Here is an 18,879-nt window from a genome sequence, read left to right as displayed (position 1 = left end):
AAAAGGGAAAACATCATATACATGGTAGGCTGTTTGCCAAGCTTGAATTAACTGTTGCTGCAGCTACTACTACTACTACATCTACTACTACTACTACTACTACTACTGCCGCTGCTGCTCCTATTACTACTACTACTACTACTACTACTACTACTACTACTACTACTACTACTATCACTAAAACAACAGCACTGCTGTAGCACTTATTCCTAGGAATAGTATTCGGAGTTGGTGCAGTCCGTGAAAAGCTCAACCAAGGAAAAGGCTATTCCTGCTTCAACAAACCTTAAAAGGTAAAAAAAAAAAGCGCTTCATTCCAACAACAGTCGTTCACAGCACACCTGAAAATACAGGGTTCAAAACAGATCATGCCCAAAACCACGCGCACACGTATTAGTCAACAGCCGAATACCATGACCACTAACGTTCTCCGACGGGTGCAGTCGGGACAAATGCATACACGAGAAATGATGTTCATATAACAGAATAATTATCCCTTGATTCAATACGCGATATCCACAGCTAAAGAACAGAGAGGCACAACGAAGTTTCTTTTATTACCAATCGGTGCGGGTACAATCGGCTGCCCTCGGCGCTTTTTTATTTCACAACGATAACGGAAAAGCACGGCAGCGGTAACATTTGAGTATTTCAGTCCAACCGAAGGCAGCGGAGGCAACCGGCAGAACACGACACTGCACACGTCTCTCGAACGACCAGCTCGGAAGTCAACTGTACTTGGAGGTAGCGTTCTTCTCCTGAAGAGCCATGTCCATGGAGTCCATCGACTCGCAAACCGAGTCTTCGTCTTCCTTCTGGGAACACTGTTCGCCCAGCCGAACAAATGGTGCCTCGAAGAGTAGGTGCACTGGTACACTGACTATGATGCACGCCATTATGTTCCAAAGGAGTTCTTCTATCTGCAATAAAAAAAGAATAGGGAGGCCGACAAGACAAATAGCATGAGAAAGAGGCTGAGTAGACATGGGGGGCATATTGCCACCAGAGCCATGAATTCGGTCACTTGTGCACGATCATGGTGGCTGTGATTGAGTGTGGGACAGTGCTTGTTCTGCTGATATTGGCGAATTGAAACTAATATCTTTCAGCTGCGCATTAAGCAACAATAAAGCTTCGCCTAAAATAGGCGTGGTTCAGTTTCACGAGGTACATTCCCTCGTTACACCAGAAAGAAAGTGCATTGGTGTGATAGTGCTTTTGTTTTTAGTTCGCAGTAACTAGGCGCTAGCTTACTACTACAGGGCTGATATAATTGACACACGTGCCCACTTCTATCACTTAACAAGCTGTCGCAAGAGGTTAGCCCAGCTGACAGGAGTACATTTGCAGTATATATATAGGGTGAGTGCCACACAGCGTTCCTGTTTTTCATGCCTGAGAAGTACAATACATATTAACCAGCACTTAAGTTGTTGCTGGCACCACGCACGACAAAAGAAACAAGCGCAGAAGCTTCCGCGAAGCCAAAAAAAAAAAAATCGAAATTGGATGTCAGCGCTGCCCCAATGAAACTGAACTCGCGCTGTATGTTCCTTCTTGCAACGTGCTAATTTTTTTGCACGCATGCCATAGCTTGAGTGAGAGATCTGGTTAATGTCCTTATGATACATAACTTCGAGAATGTCCGGAATTCCAGAACAACGTAATGCGGTTGGACGGTGAATAAAACAACGCATATTTGACAGCAAGAGGATGAAGTATTGATCGATTGCATATTCGATAAATATCAGCCAGAAAGATGACGTAGCATTCCAGGAAATTACGTGCAACGACAGCAGGCACAAATCGCTGGATCCTTAAGATGTCGGCAGCCTTACCGCTAATTTGACTGTATAGAAGATCACGCTGCGCGTCGTTCCGTTGAAGTAGAAGATAAGGAACGGGTACAGGATGTAGATGGCGAAGCACAGCCTGCTGATGGGAAGCCAGCCAGCCCAGGTGAGGAATACTTTGATCACTCCACCGCTTCCCCAGGCACAGGCCAGTGCGATGTAGGCAATAGCCGCCGAGAAGAGGACCCGGTGGAAGGCATCGTAGATGGCGTACTCTGTGCCACCGGGCCTCATGTGCCGACCCTCTTTGTTCCAGAACCACGGAACGTGGGTGATGGCCACTATGGTCACCAGCGACAGCATCCAACCAGCGAATGCGGCCCACTGAAAGGACACGTGAACACCGGCAGTGTTTGCCACCTTACCACTTGTTAACAGCATCGCATAGACTTGCTTTCGCGTGCACCCACACCAGGGACAGATCGATCGATCAATCACTCATCAATCACTCAATCAAAGCTTTAGTTGTGCAACAGATAATATTCAAGCCATGCTACCAAAGCAGCGCCGAGTGGTGCTGGTACCATAGATGGATAAACATTATCGCCTCGTTTAAAAGAAAATGAACTCCTATATTCTCCTCTACTCATTGTCGAGCAAACGACTGACCACAAAGTGCGTTTCTCAAGTCAGCAGCACATCGTGTACGGCGAGGGAACTCCGGCGTTCAGCTATATGCTTACAATATGCAAAGTGTCATCAACGCTGTGGAATTTAGCAACGAACTTTTTCATTGTAATGGTCGGTTGTCGCATGCGATGTATCAGTACTTGGTTATTTCATATATTACGACCTCATTAAAGCAAATTTTGCCCATTTCGGCAAGAAATTATGAGAAGCTTCAAAAAAAAATATTCCTGCGTGATGAAGCATCCTTGTCGGCTGAAACGCCCGGTAAGATATGGGGCATGCATGCTCTGTGCGCTGGGAGTCCAAAGCCCACTCGCTTATTCCTAATGCAGATAAGCTTAGAGCTGTGCGCAACCAGGCGTAGTGCTTGATTTCCCCAATTTTTTTTCTGTTTCCTATGCGATTCTTCAATTTTATTTCTCTGCAAAAATCAGCTTTGGACTCTACAACTTAACTGTTAAATGAATATAATACTCTGTGCAAAGTCTAAAAAATAACGTGCAACTTTTCAGCTCGATGTCTAGGTTAACATCATCGCAACAAAGAGGAAAAACAAAGGAGCCTAAAAAAAAAAGGCTGCACACTGTTGACATTACAAGCCCATCTGTTTCGAAGCCATAAAACATCATTATCCAAGCTTAAATTGCATTACTCCGAGCATTCGACAATATACGCGGAGGTAATAGCGCAGTTCTTATTAAACCGCATCTGAAGGGCCAACGCAGTGCGAACTGAGACAGTCGACGAAGGAAGTAGACCGCACTTCCCGTCCGGACTGTGTTGTCTGTTCAAAATCAACGCACCCCAACAGACGAACGGCCCCGCCTCGGTGGCGCAGTGGTTAAGGTGCTCGACTGCTGAGCCGGCCGCGACTATCGCTTTACGACGGAGGCGGAAACCAAGGCGCCCGTATACGGGATAACATCGACTCTGGCGGTAGAAATTTCCGGAGCCCTCCAGTACGGTGTCTCTCATAGCCTGAGCCGCATTGGGACGTCAAACACTACCAACCAAATCAATCAGTATACCAATATGCCATCCACCTAATAAACCGCCTCGGGCGCATGTTGCTGGGAATGCGAGAGAGTTGTAAAGAGCGACGGCTTGATCCGATATATATTTTTGCGCTTATCAGAACACGGCGTTTTTTCCTCACACAATCGTAGCTCAATTTTTACAAGACTCCTGAAAATAAAAAGCAACGAATGCGATCCAATATCAGAGCAGTCGCCCCACGCATTCCGCAGCTTTATAGTTCGTTTAAAATATAAGAAATGTGAAAACTACAAAAGTCGTCGCAGAAAGGAGATAAAACTGAAACAGTCGATTCTCCCTACTACGGTGACACACGCTTGTCGCCTTTCCTATACCACTCACTCGTCGTGGAGTTGGCACATTTATTGGGCGCATCGATCTCTCCCGTTAGTTTTAAGTGTAATTTTGTCGCGGCCCAGGACACAACAATACCGAGTACCGCCGTTTTGCTTGGGCCAGACCGATTGCGTCGTGTCGCGAAAATACCACAGTGAACAGGCCGAGCGTCTGCTCCTGCGCACGCCCTTATGTATACGTTTCACGGTTCGCCGGCTGGAGAGAATGTGGTGCTGCGGTCGAGCGACCAATAGGATGCCTTGATTGTCTGTACAGCTTTCAGGATGAAGACATGGTTCTCAAGGAAGTTTCAATTATCGTTCTCTAGGGTGGCAGGTTGCGTCTCACTCCCCCGTTCGGCTGCACTTGAGCGCATTCAGAAGAGGGCTGTTTTGGAGAAGACTGCCGTTTTAGCGAGGATCTGCACAAATGTGGTAATCTACCAAGAATGGGTGGTTGGTGCAATAGTAGCACGACACTACGGGGGCAGACTTCGTACTGTCATAATTGTGTTTCATTTGTATTTTTCCCCGCTCTTTCCAAATCGTAGGCTTTATCAACACACGAGTCATCGATCCTGAAAGAACGTATTGCGACCTGAGCAAGTTTTTCGGCTAGAGCTAGGAAGACTACCTTCGCTCTTCCCACCTGCGTTTGATGGCTTGGTCTAGCGTATGTGCCTGCGAATGTCACGGTTGCTGTCTCGGCAAGCCCATTCTGCACGGGTCGCACAGGTGCAAAATGGCGGTAAATTTTTGTTGTTTCAATACAGGACCATTGAAAAATGCGAATGGATTTAAAACAAATGATAGGCTAGGCACCGAGACGCCACTGCACTTTACATGTACGGAAGGTCACCTGAGAAATAAACTTTGTGGAAAAAATGCTGTTTGTTACCTGTCCGAATAGTTATCCTAAAACGCTCCCACCGAAGCGCCAGATGCTGCAGAAGTGCTCTATCATGTGCAGTCGTAGATGCCTGATAATGCGTGCTTGTGCACGTTCTCAGATTATCTTCCTCTCTCATATAGACCTCTCTATTGCGCAGAACTTTATGCATCCACATTGAGTACAGAGAGACTAATTTAATCAGTGCGCTCCTTCCTTGCCACCCTTGACTCACCTTCTTAAGACCCAGCCTTGGCTTTATGGCGAGGAGGTACCCAGTGATAAGTCCGATGCAGAATGGTCCTCCCCTCGTATAGAAGTTGATTTCGATTGAATCATGATATGCCTGGCGGGAGCTTCATTAATAGAGCCAAGAGAGAAAAAAAGAACAGATTAGTCAGATGGCGCCAGGCTCTGGAGCGATTGTTGATAGGGCAGGTCACGAACATTTGTCCATCATAGCCATTTTATGTGTTAAATATTGCAGAAAGTCGCTTATCTGCCTTATCTTAGCTAAACTTCAAAACCAATTAAGTTTTGCCTAGAGAAGTGCATTTCAGTCGCGGTAATTTTAAGGCAAACCCACACTCAGAGGGAACTGCAGTATGCCCGGTCTCGTTGCGCTCGAGTTAAATAAAGTTGTTTTCTTCCGGCAGCAAAGTGTTTCTAAACTGTGGAAAATGTTAGGCCATTTAATATGCATGCCAAAATTAAGACCACAGTTAAGACGGAATGATGTGGTAAGGAGCCTTGCTGAAATGGTGGGAAGCTCTTTTGAAGCTAACTCGGCAGCGAAGCGCTGAAAACAAGCAATGACGTCAGATGCAGGGGGCAAGTCCCGCAAGCCTTTCAAATATATTTTAAAATCTCATTCTTAGCTTTGAGTGCAGTAAACAGAACGTTTTTTTTTTTGTTTTTTCTAATGCTGCGTTCGCATGTTTCTATCAAAAACGTATGCTTTTTGCATTAATAAACTTAATCACAGCTGATCATATCGCAGGAAGGTATGAAAAATTACTGCCTGTACAGACTACATTAAGAGGCACTCGAGACCTTGCACACGCGTACAATATGGCGCTGGATATCGTTTAGTAGAGTCTCAGTTAAAATCCAGTGGAGCACTAAAGAACAGCGCATTTGCTGCTACAGCAAGTCCAAAGACAGTAATTACCCTGCTGTGTGTTCTCGGAGCAATGCTGTAGGTCCAAGGTCGTTGGCATTGTTTATGATGAAAGTGATCAGCGAGCAAGCAAAAATGCACCCTCCAAGCCTCGCCATTGCAAACTTGGGCAGCCTGCAAAAAAATTCCAAATTATTCACACGTCGCACATATCCTTCATTCTGCGAGTCAGCATAGGCTAAAGGCCGGTGCGACAGCAACCGCTTTGTGGCTCACGCCAATCTAACCCCGTAACTCGTGCTACCGGTTACCGGTGGTTTATATCATTACATATATCTAACACGGCGTGATGCGCTCAAGTTGAAACGGTTCATTGAGGTCCCATTTTCGCATGCGCCCACTGCACCAAAGGGGACACTCTTGTCACTGCGCAGGAGCAGCAGAGTCCCCGCAGAATTGTATCACGGTAGCGAGTCGCCCCGCTATGCCTAAATTACCTGTACTTTAATAATTAATCTTAGCGCTGCACTAATACACAGTCGTCGTTTACGTAAACATTTTTTTCTTTTGACGTTTGTGGCCGAAAATAAATCTTGAGTGGTTTCTAAGTTTCTTCCTACCCATGAGCAGCGATCTACTAGCGCTTGTCACCTACATTTCTGTCAGGGCTACAGTAGCTCGAACGCACCACAATTCAGAATGACAGCCTGTGGGGCGAGTTGGTTCATGACTTGAAAACACTACGGTGCAAAGAAGAAAACGCAAGAAAGGTGTGGCATTCGTTCTTGCGTTTCCTTCTTTGTGCCGTAGTGTTTTCAAGGCACCAGTATTTACTCACGTTAGCGCAGATCGCCCATCCTGGGCTTCTTACCGTATCAATAGGAAGCCGATTGCAATACTGAAGACTAAAGCTTGAAAGACAAAGGCCAGGAACCAAGTGTGCGGCATGCACTGAAAAAGAAAGAAGAACGGTTAATAGCAATTAGATGCTCTGAAATGCGCACGATAAGCATTAGCCGGTGCACTTTGTCTTTTTCAAATCGTTGCATTTGCAATGCATGCAGCTGCTGCCACGCACGTGTGTGCGACGATTGTGTTCTTTCTCTTCCAAGCTACAACCGTGTTTTATTATGCAACTAATGTGTTCTCACGAACTTAAACACTTTGTCCCACAGCGCATTTGGGACCGCACAATGTTCTACGCGTGGCGTGTGTCACGCTATGATGGTCAGAAGAGGTGGAAGCTGTTGTTACGCAATTTGCGACAATCGCCACAGTAAATGCTTGCCCACAACGTTTGAAATACAACTAATCTTTTTTTTCATACTCTTTTTATAATTTGTTTTCTTCGCGCAACCGAGGACTGCATTTGTTGGTGCATGAAATATGTGTAGGCGACGACGACCGGCTTATTAAACGCTGGCGTGCTGTTTTTCAGGCATTTCCGAAGCGGTCACATGGTGAAAGCTCGTCGGCTTCGACCTTCGTTGCTTTGTTTTTTTCTAATTGGCAACGTATCTTTATTTTTATTTTTTTTTCGTGCAAGTCACCGGCTTCGCTTGTATTGTGCATGACATCCAATCTCCCGTGCCCGCATTTGCGCAGATGGCCCATCTGCTAAGCGCGCACATTGCTGCTCCAGACGATCGTGTTTAGCTTCGCTAGTAGCGTTCCTAAATGCTAACACGCTGCGCTGCGTCTCTTTTTCGTCATCTATCAAACTCCATACATGAGAAAACAGTCTAAGAACTCAAGGTAAACGCAGGGGATAGTTTTTTTTTATATATTTTGTAGTGGATATTGACAGCAATTTTTCCTCTGCAGATTTTAGGGAGAAAGAATACTAAATAGAAAGCAGAAGGAAAAACAACGCGCCGCTTTCTATTCCGCTTTCTGTTTAATATTCTTTCTAATTAAAATCACTACACGAATAATTGCTGTCAATATCCACTACAAAACATTAAAAAAAAACTATCCCCTGCGTTTACCTTGAATTCTTAGACTCTTGGCTCCTTTAAATGCATCCTAATGAGCCCCTCATTTGCCGTACAATTTCCTGCTCTATACACGAAAGCCACTCTTTAGTTCGCTAATGGGACCAAACGGGCATAAAGATGAACTAACAGTGGTCGGGTCAACGTCCTATGGAATATCATCTTCTCATCGTGGCATTGTGATGCGCGTCCTTGCTCACGAATGAGAGGCGATCGTAACACGACCGGGTTCCGAAATATCCATTTCAGCGCTAAAGCAGATTCAATTAATACTCGTTTGTTTTTGACTAATCCGACAGCTCAATTTTAAATCCCACATGCACAAACGTCCTATTTCGGTAGCGTACAGCTGATATTTCGAGCTGGCAATGGCGTATAGGCGTTTTTCTCGGCATTCATATTTGTCTCATGATGAACGTATAGCAGATGGTCCATCAGGTCTTGCTACTTTTCTAAAGATTTATTCCCCGGTTTTCTGCTCATTTATTTTGCGCTGTTTCCATAACCCCGGAAACCTTCCCCGAGTGACAATTTCTCAGGTGAGTATTTTCAATGCGACACTGGCAAGGGTTGTGGAGACATTGCGGAACAGGGTAAAGCTTTTTTCACGCGTTGTTTAGTTCTAGAAATTACCTGATCATTTATTAGACTTGTTATATTCTAGGAAATAATCTACCTTCTGATAAGTCGCAGAAACTATCGAAGGATCCGTAGCCGGCCTTGGCAGCTACCATCTGTCAGTATCATATCCGCGATTTTTCATTCACAATCTCGACACCGATGTCAGAATTTCTTAGTTGTCTGTATTTTATGGTTCCGATTTCCATCGCAAATGTAACATGTCTGCTCCATTGATTTGCCCAAGAACACTTCGTTCACGTGTGCCAGACACACAGCCTCCAAGCAATCTCGGAGAACACATACCACACCGTCGGAAGCCTGGCGTCTACTCGTTACTGAAAGTTTTAGGATGAGGGCGATGATATCGAGGATTTTTTGCTTCAAGAGGATATTTGCCTACCGAGCGTACATTGAGTATAGTTGGGAATCACTTAAAACGCACAGTACCATTGTTGTCAGTCACCAAAGAAGCGCAGTTTGAACAGAATATAATACACAAAACATCACCGGCGAAATCAAGGCTAAAGTGGCACGCAGGATGCTTTGTCCGGCCGGTCCTGGGTGAATCTTCAAACCAACGGAACGACGCAATGTTGTTTTTTTTTTTTGTTGTTGTTATTTCCGTAGCTGGCTAATGCTGACTGTTTTCTACTATTAATATTTTCTGTAAAATTCTAGTTTCCTGTCTTCGCCGTTTTGTGTGTGCAGGGCTGTTCTTGTAAAAAATATACAACAGGATTATTATATCTCATTTCTTCAAATGTAACGTACCTGAGTCACGTACGTACTCGATCCAACAAAACTAAGCGTGAAAGAGGATCGCTGTGTTCCAGTGTATTATGTCGGCCACTGAGCGGCGCTACTGCGGTGACCGTCGCACACTGAAGAGCGTCTTCCGATTTGCCGCAACCGGGCGTAGAACATATTTCGCCCTATGTTTGATATTCTGTACCTCGAACTATGTACGGCCTTTCCGCATCGTGGCTTATGCGCCACATCAACGGTGGAGGCTTTACCATAAAAGGTGTGGTTGCTACTGCCCGTGTTCTCAGGATTCCAACCCATCAGGTCATTTCAGGATCGTTTATATGGCTGAATGGCGTTCCATGGTGATTGGAGCCAATTTGTAGTAACTGTGGGTCCCACTTTATGTTGGTAAAATTAGCCATGGGCTGTGTACACGGAATTATCATGTGGTCGCGGACGCTTGACATTGACTTCCACCACTTCCTATTTCGCGGAGACTGAACCTTCGCATTCAGATCTGGCTAGAGCCCTAGAACAAGTATAACAATTTCATTCATAATGTGAAACTTTCTAAGGGCAGAATGTTTCGATAAATGGGGCGATATGGTTCGAAATACAGCTCCTCAGAAGCACATTAGCATTCATTCTTAGTGGTCCACTTATGCAGGCAATCTACAATGAGCATTACTGAGATTGTTAGAACGAATGCCCTTGATGTTCTTTTACTGCTCGGCTTTCCTCCCAAGAACTTGCTGCCTTACCTGGTCTTTTGGGGCGATGAAGTTATTGACGAAGAGCACATTCCACTGCCAACTCCTATCACATTGTGAGAGGTACTTTTGGCTTTCAATGGCCCACGAGGGGCCACTTCCCAGTGTAGTGAACTTGGCATTGATCACTAGAATTAGTAACATGTACAGTGGTAGCAACCTGCGAACATATAAAAAAGAAACGAAAAATGTTTGGTCAGTGTACAACCAAAAAAAAAAAAGAAAACTCAAGTCGCTGGCCTTCTTGCACACGTCTGTCAGCGTGGTTCCATCGGATGACTCCGAAGAGGGACCAACAGGAGTAAAAAAAAACCACATACCCTACGTAGAAGTATTTGGTGGCTGTGAAAGCGCATCTGAAGTACCTCCCAGCAGTACAGTCTTTCTGGCTTCCACAGCGCCGTACCACTCGCACTGTGTTGTACGCTATGGACATGGCACTGCAAGGCAAAAAGTGAGGCATCCTTGAATCACGCTTCGAAGACTTTCATGTCTTCACACAGCTCCCCAACCCCCCCCCGCCCAACACACACACACACACACTTTTTTTTAGGGCTGTTTGTATTACACATCGGGTGATTGGAAGTGCGCAGTACGAACAACTTTAGGGCACGGCTGCATGGTACGTTGCCTAAAGTGCTCATAAAGGGGAAAACAACCATGGGGTGCAAGTAAACTCCGCCTGTAAAACTATAAATCGGCAGCGTTAATGTCCCCCGTCAGAAGGCCCCCCTGTGGGTCTTCGTTTGTGTACATTCACTTTACTGCGCGGTTAATCGCTAATACATTAATTATTGCCCGTATTATCCCACAAACACTGATTGGCGTACAGTCGTAACTTACCACATTCTATGAGAGACCACCCGACATAGATACTATAAACCCCACTTAATCCGCTCGTACGAAAGTGCCTGCATGGCCTAGGGGTGGTGCGCGACTCAGGATTCTTTTTTTTTTTATTGGCTGGGACAACAAAATGGTGTCCACCTGATACAAGGGTCCAGCTAACATTATCATCATCATAATCATCAAGGGTTCCTGTGGGTGTTCGATTCTCCTCCGATCTCAAAGGAGCCGATCGAGCTGGCACCTCCAGCCAAGTTCGCTATGTGATGCAGTCTCGTAACATCTCACAACCCGACAATCAATCAGTGCCTGGTCATGACAGCTGCCAATTACCACCTGCACGAGGAAAGCCCGTCATGTTTTCGTCCACAACGCCGACAATGCCCACGGCAGAATTTCTGAAGCACAGGGTCTTTCACGTTACCACGTTGTTACAGTAACCATTAAGGAAATGCGATTAATTATCTGCTAGTCACTGATCTCGGAAATGTACAACAGATCAGATATTTGCATTTCGTAACATGATGTGGTTATGCGACGCGAACACTGCGTCTTTTCGGTAACACTGAGCTAATGGCATACAGCTTATGTCCCTTGCCGGGAGAGAGCGCACAGGGCGGACGCAGCGACGCACTACCTGATCCACGTCGGTGGCGTCAAGTCACGTGACAACAAGGACGATGTAGGACCTATGTCGCGGCCACGTAGAACTGTCCTTCTCCACCTTGGTCTCTCTGTGCGTTTTGTTTTCACATTTTTTGATGTCTCTCTCCAGCTCGGGTGGTGTAGGTGATGGGGAGTGAAGTCCGAACATGGAGGAAGCGTACGCGATGGCTGCGCAATCATTGTTCACGTGTATTTCTTCACTTGCTTTTTTTTGTTTTTTCGAGAAGGTTACCAGGGAAGGGGGTTCGGGGGTTCTGTGCGCGCGCAGCTGAAAAGCTCTCATGATAGTAAGAGTGTTAGGTAACCCAGCATATCTCTCGCCGCCGCATTCGTTCGTATTATTTCAGCTTCTGAAGAAGCAGAACAGCATATCTAAACTCGACCCTCCCTCCACAAACTCCTCCCCCTCTGATTTTTTTTCCGCCCTACCTCACTTCGACTATCCTAGCATTAAGCCTGCTTTTTGTGTTAATTCCGTTTTTTTTTTCCTCAGCAGTTGCTACAAAACGCCATTTTCTTTGCCACCCGCAAACTTGCCCGGTTTTACATTGCGCAAATGTGGATCATTAACCTTGATGGTGTGGCCAAGGTTGCTAAATAGGAAGGGAGGCAAAGTTTTAACACTGAACAGATGATTACTTGTTATGTTCCTAGCATTGTTTTATTCAGCTTGCTGACTAGATTCCCTCTTTCGTATGATGTTCAAAAGGCATTTTCGACTTTATTAGAGAAAAAAAGAAACGAATCGTCTTTTAATGCACACTGGTTGCTACATTGCACTGATAGACGTGTATATGTACGTGCCATAATGTGCGTACGAGCTGAGAGACGCAGTGCGGGAGCTAGCAAATAAGCGAGCTCGAAGATCTGAAACGTCTACATGCTTACTTGCAAGATTTACCGTGTTTCATTTACAATGGCATTGTTCAGGTCGTCAAGCCGATCGAGGTTTTCAAACGAAGCGGTGCCCAGCAGAACTTTCGTAAGCGAGTAGGGACGAGCAAGACAAGCGCGAAAATTGTTTCGGCGGCTTCTCTTCGGCCCTCTCGAGGCTGCCCACTTGCTCCATCCGGCGTTGGAACCCCCTCCCCCCCCCCTCAACACACACACAAAAACAAACAAATGATGTGAGGGCGCGGCCACCATCTTGACGCCACCCTGTCTTTGCCGAGAACGAAATAAAATTAAACGCCCGCAGAGGCTGGAAGGAGGCGCCTTCAGGATGGCTCTACGCAGCCGTAGCGTAGGCTCTACGTCATGCTTGTTGTCACATGACTTGACGCGACCGACGTGTAAAGATTCAGTCCCATCTGAGAAGCGACTAGATAAAAGTATCGCCCCCACGAAAACACTAAAAAAGTAAGCAATGCGTTATGTCACTAGGCATTACTTTTTTTATATATAATACTCGCATGACTGTAGTGATGGCGTCAACTGCAGGGAGTTGTTTATGGCAAACTGAATCATGGGATCATTCGAAACCTCTCTCAACTACTTAAGATTTCCTGCAAAGAATTGGAAAATGGAACGTTCCTGAGAATATTATCAAAATCAGCTGCAATAAAATTGATATATTTTGCCGTTTTAATGCAAAATGACTGTTTCGTTATATCCAATCTACCGTTAAGTTTTGATCTTTTTGTTTCTTTATGTAGAAAGAACTCCCATAGAAATAAATCACAGACCAAGCAAAATGGATTTTACTTCGTTTTATCCGATAATGTCCTATATCCGTGTTCGTTAGACCGAGGTTCGACAGTACTTGGTTTTTTCGTGATATTGAAATGAATAATAGTTGGAATAAACATGTTTTCTCACATTTAATGAATATCAACACTCAAAGCATGAGCAGGGTATACAATAAGATGTATCAGACGGCGGACACACATGGTGGTTCTCGATTGCAGTGCCATTCGGCGTCCATAGAATCGCAGTGGTGACTCATGGCTTTAAGTGACGCCGTTCTCGATGTAAGGGAACAGGGTAGGTCCTATTCTTGCCATGCATTTTAGGCTATGTTCGTGACACTTTTTCTCATGATCTGCTGGGGTTAAAACATTAACGGTGCTGGCATTGTAATCAGCAATGTTAGGTAGTGTTACTGAACTAGGATAATTTCTTTTTAAAGGTTAGTTCTTCTGTTATCTTTTTTTTATTGGACCCACCAAATTTTAGAGCCATAATCTACAGTAAATAGCCTGTAAATAAAAATCGTCTGCAATAATATTTATAATCCTAGTCCAGTAGACTATCTGTAATATTTGCTCAATGTCTGGAAAATTTTATCTCCCTTGCGCCTGTAGTTTCTTAAAGAAAGGGTCAAATGCAACAAAATTTGGTGTTTTGAGATAATTGGCTTTCAAGTGGAAGAAAGAGCTTTATTGCAATATAGCACTATAGAAACAAATTCTCACGCATTTTTTCAATAGCCACCAGCCTGGTAGTCCCCTCCATCATCAACACTTCTTTTCTGCGCTAGCTGCCTTGTTTTCCGGGCCTCCTTAATGACCAGTAGTGTAGCCCCGGCAGCTACACGTAGTCCCGGCAGCTGCTCCTTTTCCTATGCATCGCAATGCATAAAAAATCCTCCCATTGACTTCGGAAAGGCCCGATGTTGTCCGTCTCGGTGTCTCGAACCGGTGCGCTGAGGAGCACTTTACACACTGCAGGGAAAACGTGCAAGCAACTCCTTTTCGTACAGCGTCTTCAACAAGCTGAATGTCGCCACCGCACGCTTTACACGCGCAGCTTTTGGCAACGGCACACGAGAGAAGGTCAATGTCAATCAGGCCATAACCGAGGTCACTGTCACTTGCCTTTAGGTTCTTCAAGCGTTGCGGAGAATTGGCGTCATTGGAGACAGACTTATGCCGGTTTCCGTAGAAGAGACGTTTTTTAAAGCACTTCTTTGGCTTTGTCATTGCATTACCGCTAAATAATTAGCACAAAGGTATAAACAAACTCGTATGTCCGCGAAAACACGCCGAAACGCAAGCAAAATGCCGCGCGTTGCGAGTAATCCAGCTGCGTCTTAGGATTCGTTTGGCTAAGTGAAGTATGCTAGCTAGGTTTTCACTGTTGCCAGATGAGTGACTGCCATTCCGCTAAACGTGACAAAAAATAGGCGCTCAATTTTTTTATTTTTTTTTTTAGCTTAGGAAAGACACAGATCCCGAGCATGTGTCAAAGGGGGTGTGGCTGGATGCTGCCTAGGTTTCGAAAAATGTTGATTTTGAGGTAAATATTTCGCGCGCGCGCAAATGAAAGACTGGGCTATGTTAAGGAAAGAATAGAGATTTTAAATTAAAAAAGAAAAAACAAAAAATCGATTTTTTTTCGGAAATTTTGCCTACCCTGTTCCCTTGGTTATGGCGCTCGACTACTGTGCCCAAGGAAGCAGGATCGAATGCCGGCCTCGGCGGCTGCGTTTCGATAGAGGCGAAACGGGGTGGCATCCGTGTGCTGTTCGATGTCAGTGCACGTTAAAGAACACCAGGTGGTCTAAATTTTCGGAGTCCTCCACTACGGCGTCTCTCATAGCCTACAACAAGAACTGGTGGGCGAGTTGGTCTGACATAACTAGTGAAGCAGTTAAGAATTTTCCATGCGCTGAATTGTCGCACGGGCAGAATTTCAGTAGGCCGTCGGCTGACGCCAAAATTGATCTTGTAAAAGCTACGACAGGACAAAGAAAGGTGCACTTCTCTGCTGATGGGCGATCAAGTGCCTTTAGAAGGAATCACATATATGAGCGCTAATCAGGCTTTCGCGTGCGCGAACTTGGTTGGCGCATCGTGTGAAGCATTCCAAGCAATCCGTACGCAGGGTACGCACCCGACAGGTTGAAGGGTCGCAGTATGAGCGTGCTGCCGATGATGATCCAGACGAAGCTCATGGAGGTGATGCCCGCCATGGGCGCCAGCGTTGCGCTACTTCTGCTGGCGCTCACAAGCATACGGATGTTGCGGTAGGCCGAGAACGCGCGCAGAACTTGCACGTAGTGGTTCTCAGCCCCTGCGAAAAAAGGTGGATGGGTTAGGCGGTCTACAATATCATTGCCAATTGATACATGTATAGCCGCCCTCCAATCAGGCGCACCTCGAGACGCCCACCCTCTCCAGTTTTCGTGCTTGGAAAGTGATGACAGTTGTTTCGACGGTGAACTGCTGTACATTTGAAAAGAGTGGCCCAGCGATAATGTTCAGCCACAGCTACGCAATGCGGCCACGTTACCGAGCAAGTCGACACGACGTGCGTTTACGAGAAGAACACAAATTGTACACGACACATGGGGATACGATCTACTTCATCCGCTGCACAGCTGCGCACAAATCTGTCGCTTGCAAACGAGAAACGGCCTAGTGCACCGACTGTGAAACTCAACCAGCCACTCCTTAAAGACCGCGGGAAACTTGAATCCGGAGCTAAGCATATCATTGGAAACTGTGCTCAATTCTTTAGTTATTCTTCCGTCATCGTCTTACTGTACCTGCTGTTTAATGTATTTGTAGAAGTAAGGTCAAGTTTGCTCTAATTCATCGGTCATGGGCAACAAATCTGGGGTGCATTTTTGTTTTAGGTAATGACACATAAGACATTACAGTAAGTTCTCTTATATAACTTCCTTGATTACTGTACTTGAATACCGGCGTGGTTTTCGTCTACGACAAGTAAATATTTTATCATTGATTTTTTTTTCGTATTCTGTTTTCAACAGCCGAGCGATGGCTAGCTATGACATCGTACATGAGTCAAGACTTTTGCCTGAGCTGTTTGGTTGATGGCTAATTTACGAAAGAACAGCGCAAAAAATTTGGGGACGAATGAATGCACGCAAACACAGAAGGGGCGCAACTATCAACTGTTTTCTTGTTTCAAAAATCAAGCAGGATAAATAACCTACATGCTAGACCACGTGGTGTGGTTGGCCACATGATAACGCAAAGTGCCCTTGAAGTAAACCAAAACATAACATCGCCACAGTTAACCTTCTCGGGCGAAGGCGTAGGGAATCGATGGGCTTCCCTACACAGCAGGTGTTTCTTGCTATTTATTCTGCCTTCGCTCGTGCCGAGTGGTGTTGGTGACCACCGCTGCGTCCGTGGCTCAGCGACACATTGCGGTGCGGAGACGAGGACTTCCCTTCTCAACTGTACACATTTATTTGCACTTTTTACATCAACGTATTTACAATAATTTCGTCGGACGCGACATGAAAACATAGAAGGCTAACTGCAACTGGTGAACGATCAGAAGTCAGAGGCTAGCAGAATCAGGCCTTGGCCTTCTGCTACACTTTAGGCCGGAGTCCCTTGAGACCTCCGTCAGCCTAGCCTCCCTCCTCGAACAACCCGTCTGCCCTCGACTCTCGTCTGAGCCCAACTCTCACCCGAGCCCCACTGTCCAAAGATCGCTTCTTTAGCATTACCGAAAATTCGAGTTTAGTCCGTTGACCAATCAACGACTGCTCACTTTGCGGCCAATAACATGCAGTGCTTCAAAATGGACTGGCCAATCATTGTGCCACATATACCCCTCTCCTACGCATGTCATATAAAACAAACACAACGAACGCACTCAGCGGCGAGTGGTTGCGCACGCTAACACATACATCTGCGATTTACTCCCTCTCCAAAATCCTCCCACGCAAGCGGCGCCAAGCAGTCGCAAAGACAAACGGCGTCGACGGTTACACTTCCGAAAATATACACATAAAAACACACACGCGCAAGCCTCAGGCCCAAACATTCCGATCCCTGCCCTTGGTCGGTTGCGCGCTGGCGGCGGATTCAAAGGGACGTGCAGGCGTCTTCCCATAAAGACATGTCAACAGCGCGTTCTCCCCAGGCCCGTGTTACGCCGCGTTTCGGGATTTATGGCCTGCGCGTCCTCTCCACTCGAACCAGGAGACATAGCAGTTAGCGCCGAGCCCACAACCACGCTGCGCCTTCTACTTGTACTGCTCTGCCTCCCTCGCCCGCTGCCATGTGTCCTGGGCTCACTTCCGAGAAGCGGTTGCCTGCGCGACCGTCATAAATCAGCCCGCGTCAAGCTGCCCCTTGACCTTGATCTCCCCTTTGGAATCTCGCTTTGGGCCAAGCCTGCAAACTTAACTCCTCCCCATCGAGAATGTTGCGCGTGCACTTGCTGTACGCTCAGCATAAAACTCCTCTAACGGGGGAAAGGGGGGGGGGGGGGGGGGGGGAATTGTGGTGTGGTGTACACCAAACAAAGCAGAAACCAACGCAGCATGCAAACCAATAGTGCAACACTCCGTACAGAGGCGTGCCCGCCCTGAGCAACAATACCCCGTGTGCACATTCGCAAATGGTAACTAATACATGCGCCAAAACTCTTAACAACACTACTTGGCGTATGCGACACCACACAAATCAATACAAGGTAACACGCGTAAACCACATCATACATAGAACACAGGAGTGCCAGATACTGATACACACAGACAAACTAACAGTCCTTAATCAACGCTCAAGTACAGGCAGGAGCCTGCCATGTACGTTCCTTGGTCCACCATGGTAATTTCACTCACCAATATTAGGTAACTAGCACAATCACCGCGATCTTCCCCATACTCAACAAGCCAACGGGGCTTGTTACAACTTCCAACACCCCGATGAGCGGCGACCCAAGCCGTCCACTCTAGATACCACTCTCTAGACTAGACAAGTCATCGGCACACAATAGGGATATGCCTTGGTAGATTTTCCTCCTTGAAGCAAGATAATTTTGTGCTCACCAATGTTACACTTTCCCGGCCTTTCAGAAAATGTACTGCCGTACCGTCTCAGCAGGTGATCTAGCTCCGTCAACTGTCGGTGTGACAAGTGCGTGCTTTCCTCCAGCAGTGCAGCCACTGTCCTCCCGTTTTCACTAAATTGCGGTGTTGTTTCAATTTCGCCAAACTCATCGTCTGATTCAAAGACCACGCCGACGTTATTCCCACGAGCGTTGTACTTCCTGAGGCGGTTCGCGTGCACCCATTTTTCTGCGTCTCCCGGGAGCTGGACGATATAGGTGCCTGGCCTCATCTGCTGTTTCACTTCGGCAGGTCCGATCCATTTGGGCTGCATTTTCGCAACCTGTCTTGTTTCTAGGATCAGTACCTGTTCGCCCACCTCAAATGATTTCGGCCTAGACCTGAGGTTGTACCTATAAGTGTATAACTGTTGCATTTGCTCACCTCGTTGATCTGCGGCACCGGCTGCTTCAGCTATTCTCTCTCGAAGCTCGGTCATGTACCCAGATGCAACCTTATTTAACCCTGTCGGGGGCTCCCACGCTCTGGTCCACGTCTTTTGCAGTATGCTAAGAGGCCCCTGTGCCACCCTACCGTACATGAGCTCGAAAGGGGG

The 18,879-nt window shown here is 46.3% G+C and overlaps 1 protein-coding gene across 1 annotated transcript; it reads right to left on the bottom strand.

The window, feature by feature from the left end:
- Positions 1-728: 728 nt before the first annotated feature.
- LOC146183830 (O-acyltransferase like protein-like) lies at positions 729-18,597 on the bottom strand. The gene is made up of 9 exons (XM_084608428.1): positions 18,264-18,597; positions 15,328-15,520; positions 10,315-10,434; positions 9,986-10,154; positions 6,734-6,813; positions 5,914-6,036; positions 4,978-5,098; positions 1,839-2,177; positions 729-920 (listed from the first exon to the last, which is right to left on the bottom strand). Exons 1-9 carry the CDS (start codon positions 18,595-18,597, stop codon positions 729-731), a joined length of 1,671 nt encoding a protein of 556 aa, XP_084464554.1.
- Positions 18,598-18,879: the final 282 nt, after the last annotated feature.

The sequence above is a fragment of the Amblyomma maculatum genome, chromosome 7 (assembly GCF_055883805.1).
Source record: "Amblyomma maculatum isolate TAMU_Amacu chromosome 7, ASM5588380v1, whole genome shotgun sequence".
In the NCBI taxonomy this organism is placed as follows: Eukaryota; Metazoa; Arthropoda; class Arachnida; order Ixodida; family Ixodidae; genus Amblyomma; species Amblyomma maculatum.
This window is presented reverse-complemented; position numbering and strand designations above follow the sequence as displayed.

What these genes read in the sequence shown, in the direction of transcription:
- LOC146183830 (XM_084608428.1), bottom strand. Translation starts at nt 18,597, where the DNA reads ATGCAGCCCAAATGGATCGGACCTGCCGAAGTGAAACAGCAGATGAGG. An exon ending in ATCGGCTTCCTATTGATACG is followed by an intron (nt 6,037 to 6,733) that starts GTAAGAAGCCCA and finishes ATTTTTTTGCAG; the next exon opens with GCTGCCCAAGTTTGCAATGG. An exon ending in CAAGGCTGGGTCTTAAGAAG is followed by an intron (nt 2,178 to 4,977) that starts GTGAGTCAAGGG and finishes GTGTCCTTTCAG; the next exon opens with TGGGCCGCATTCGCTGGTTG.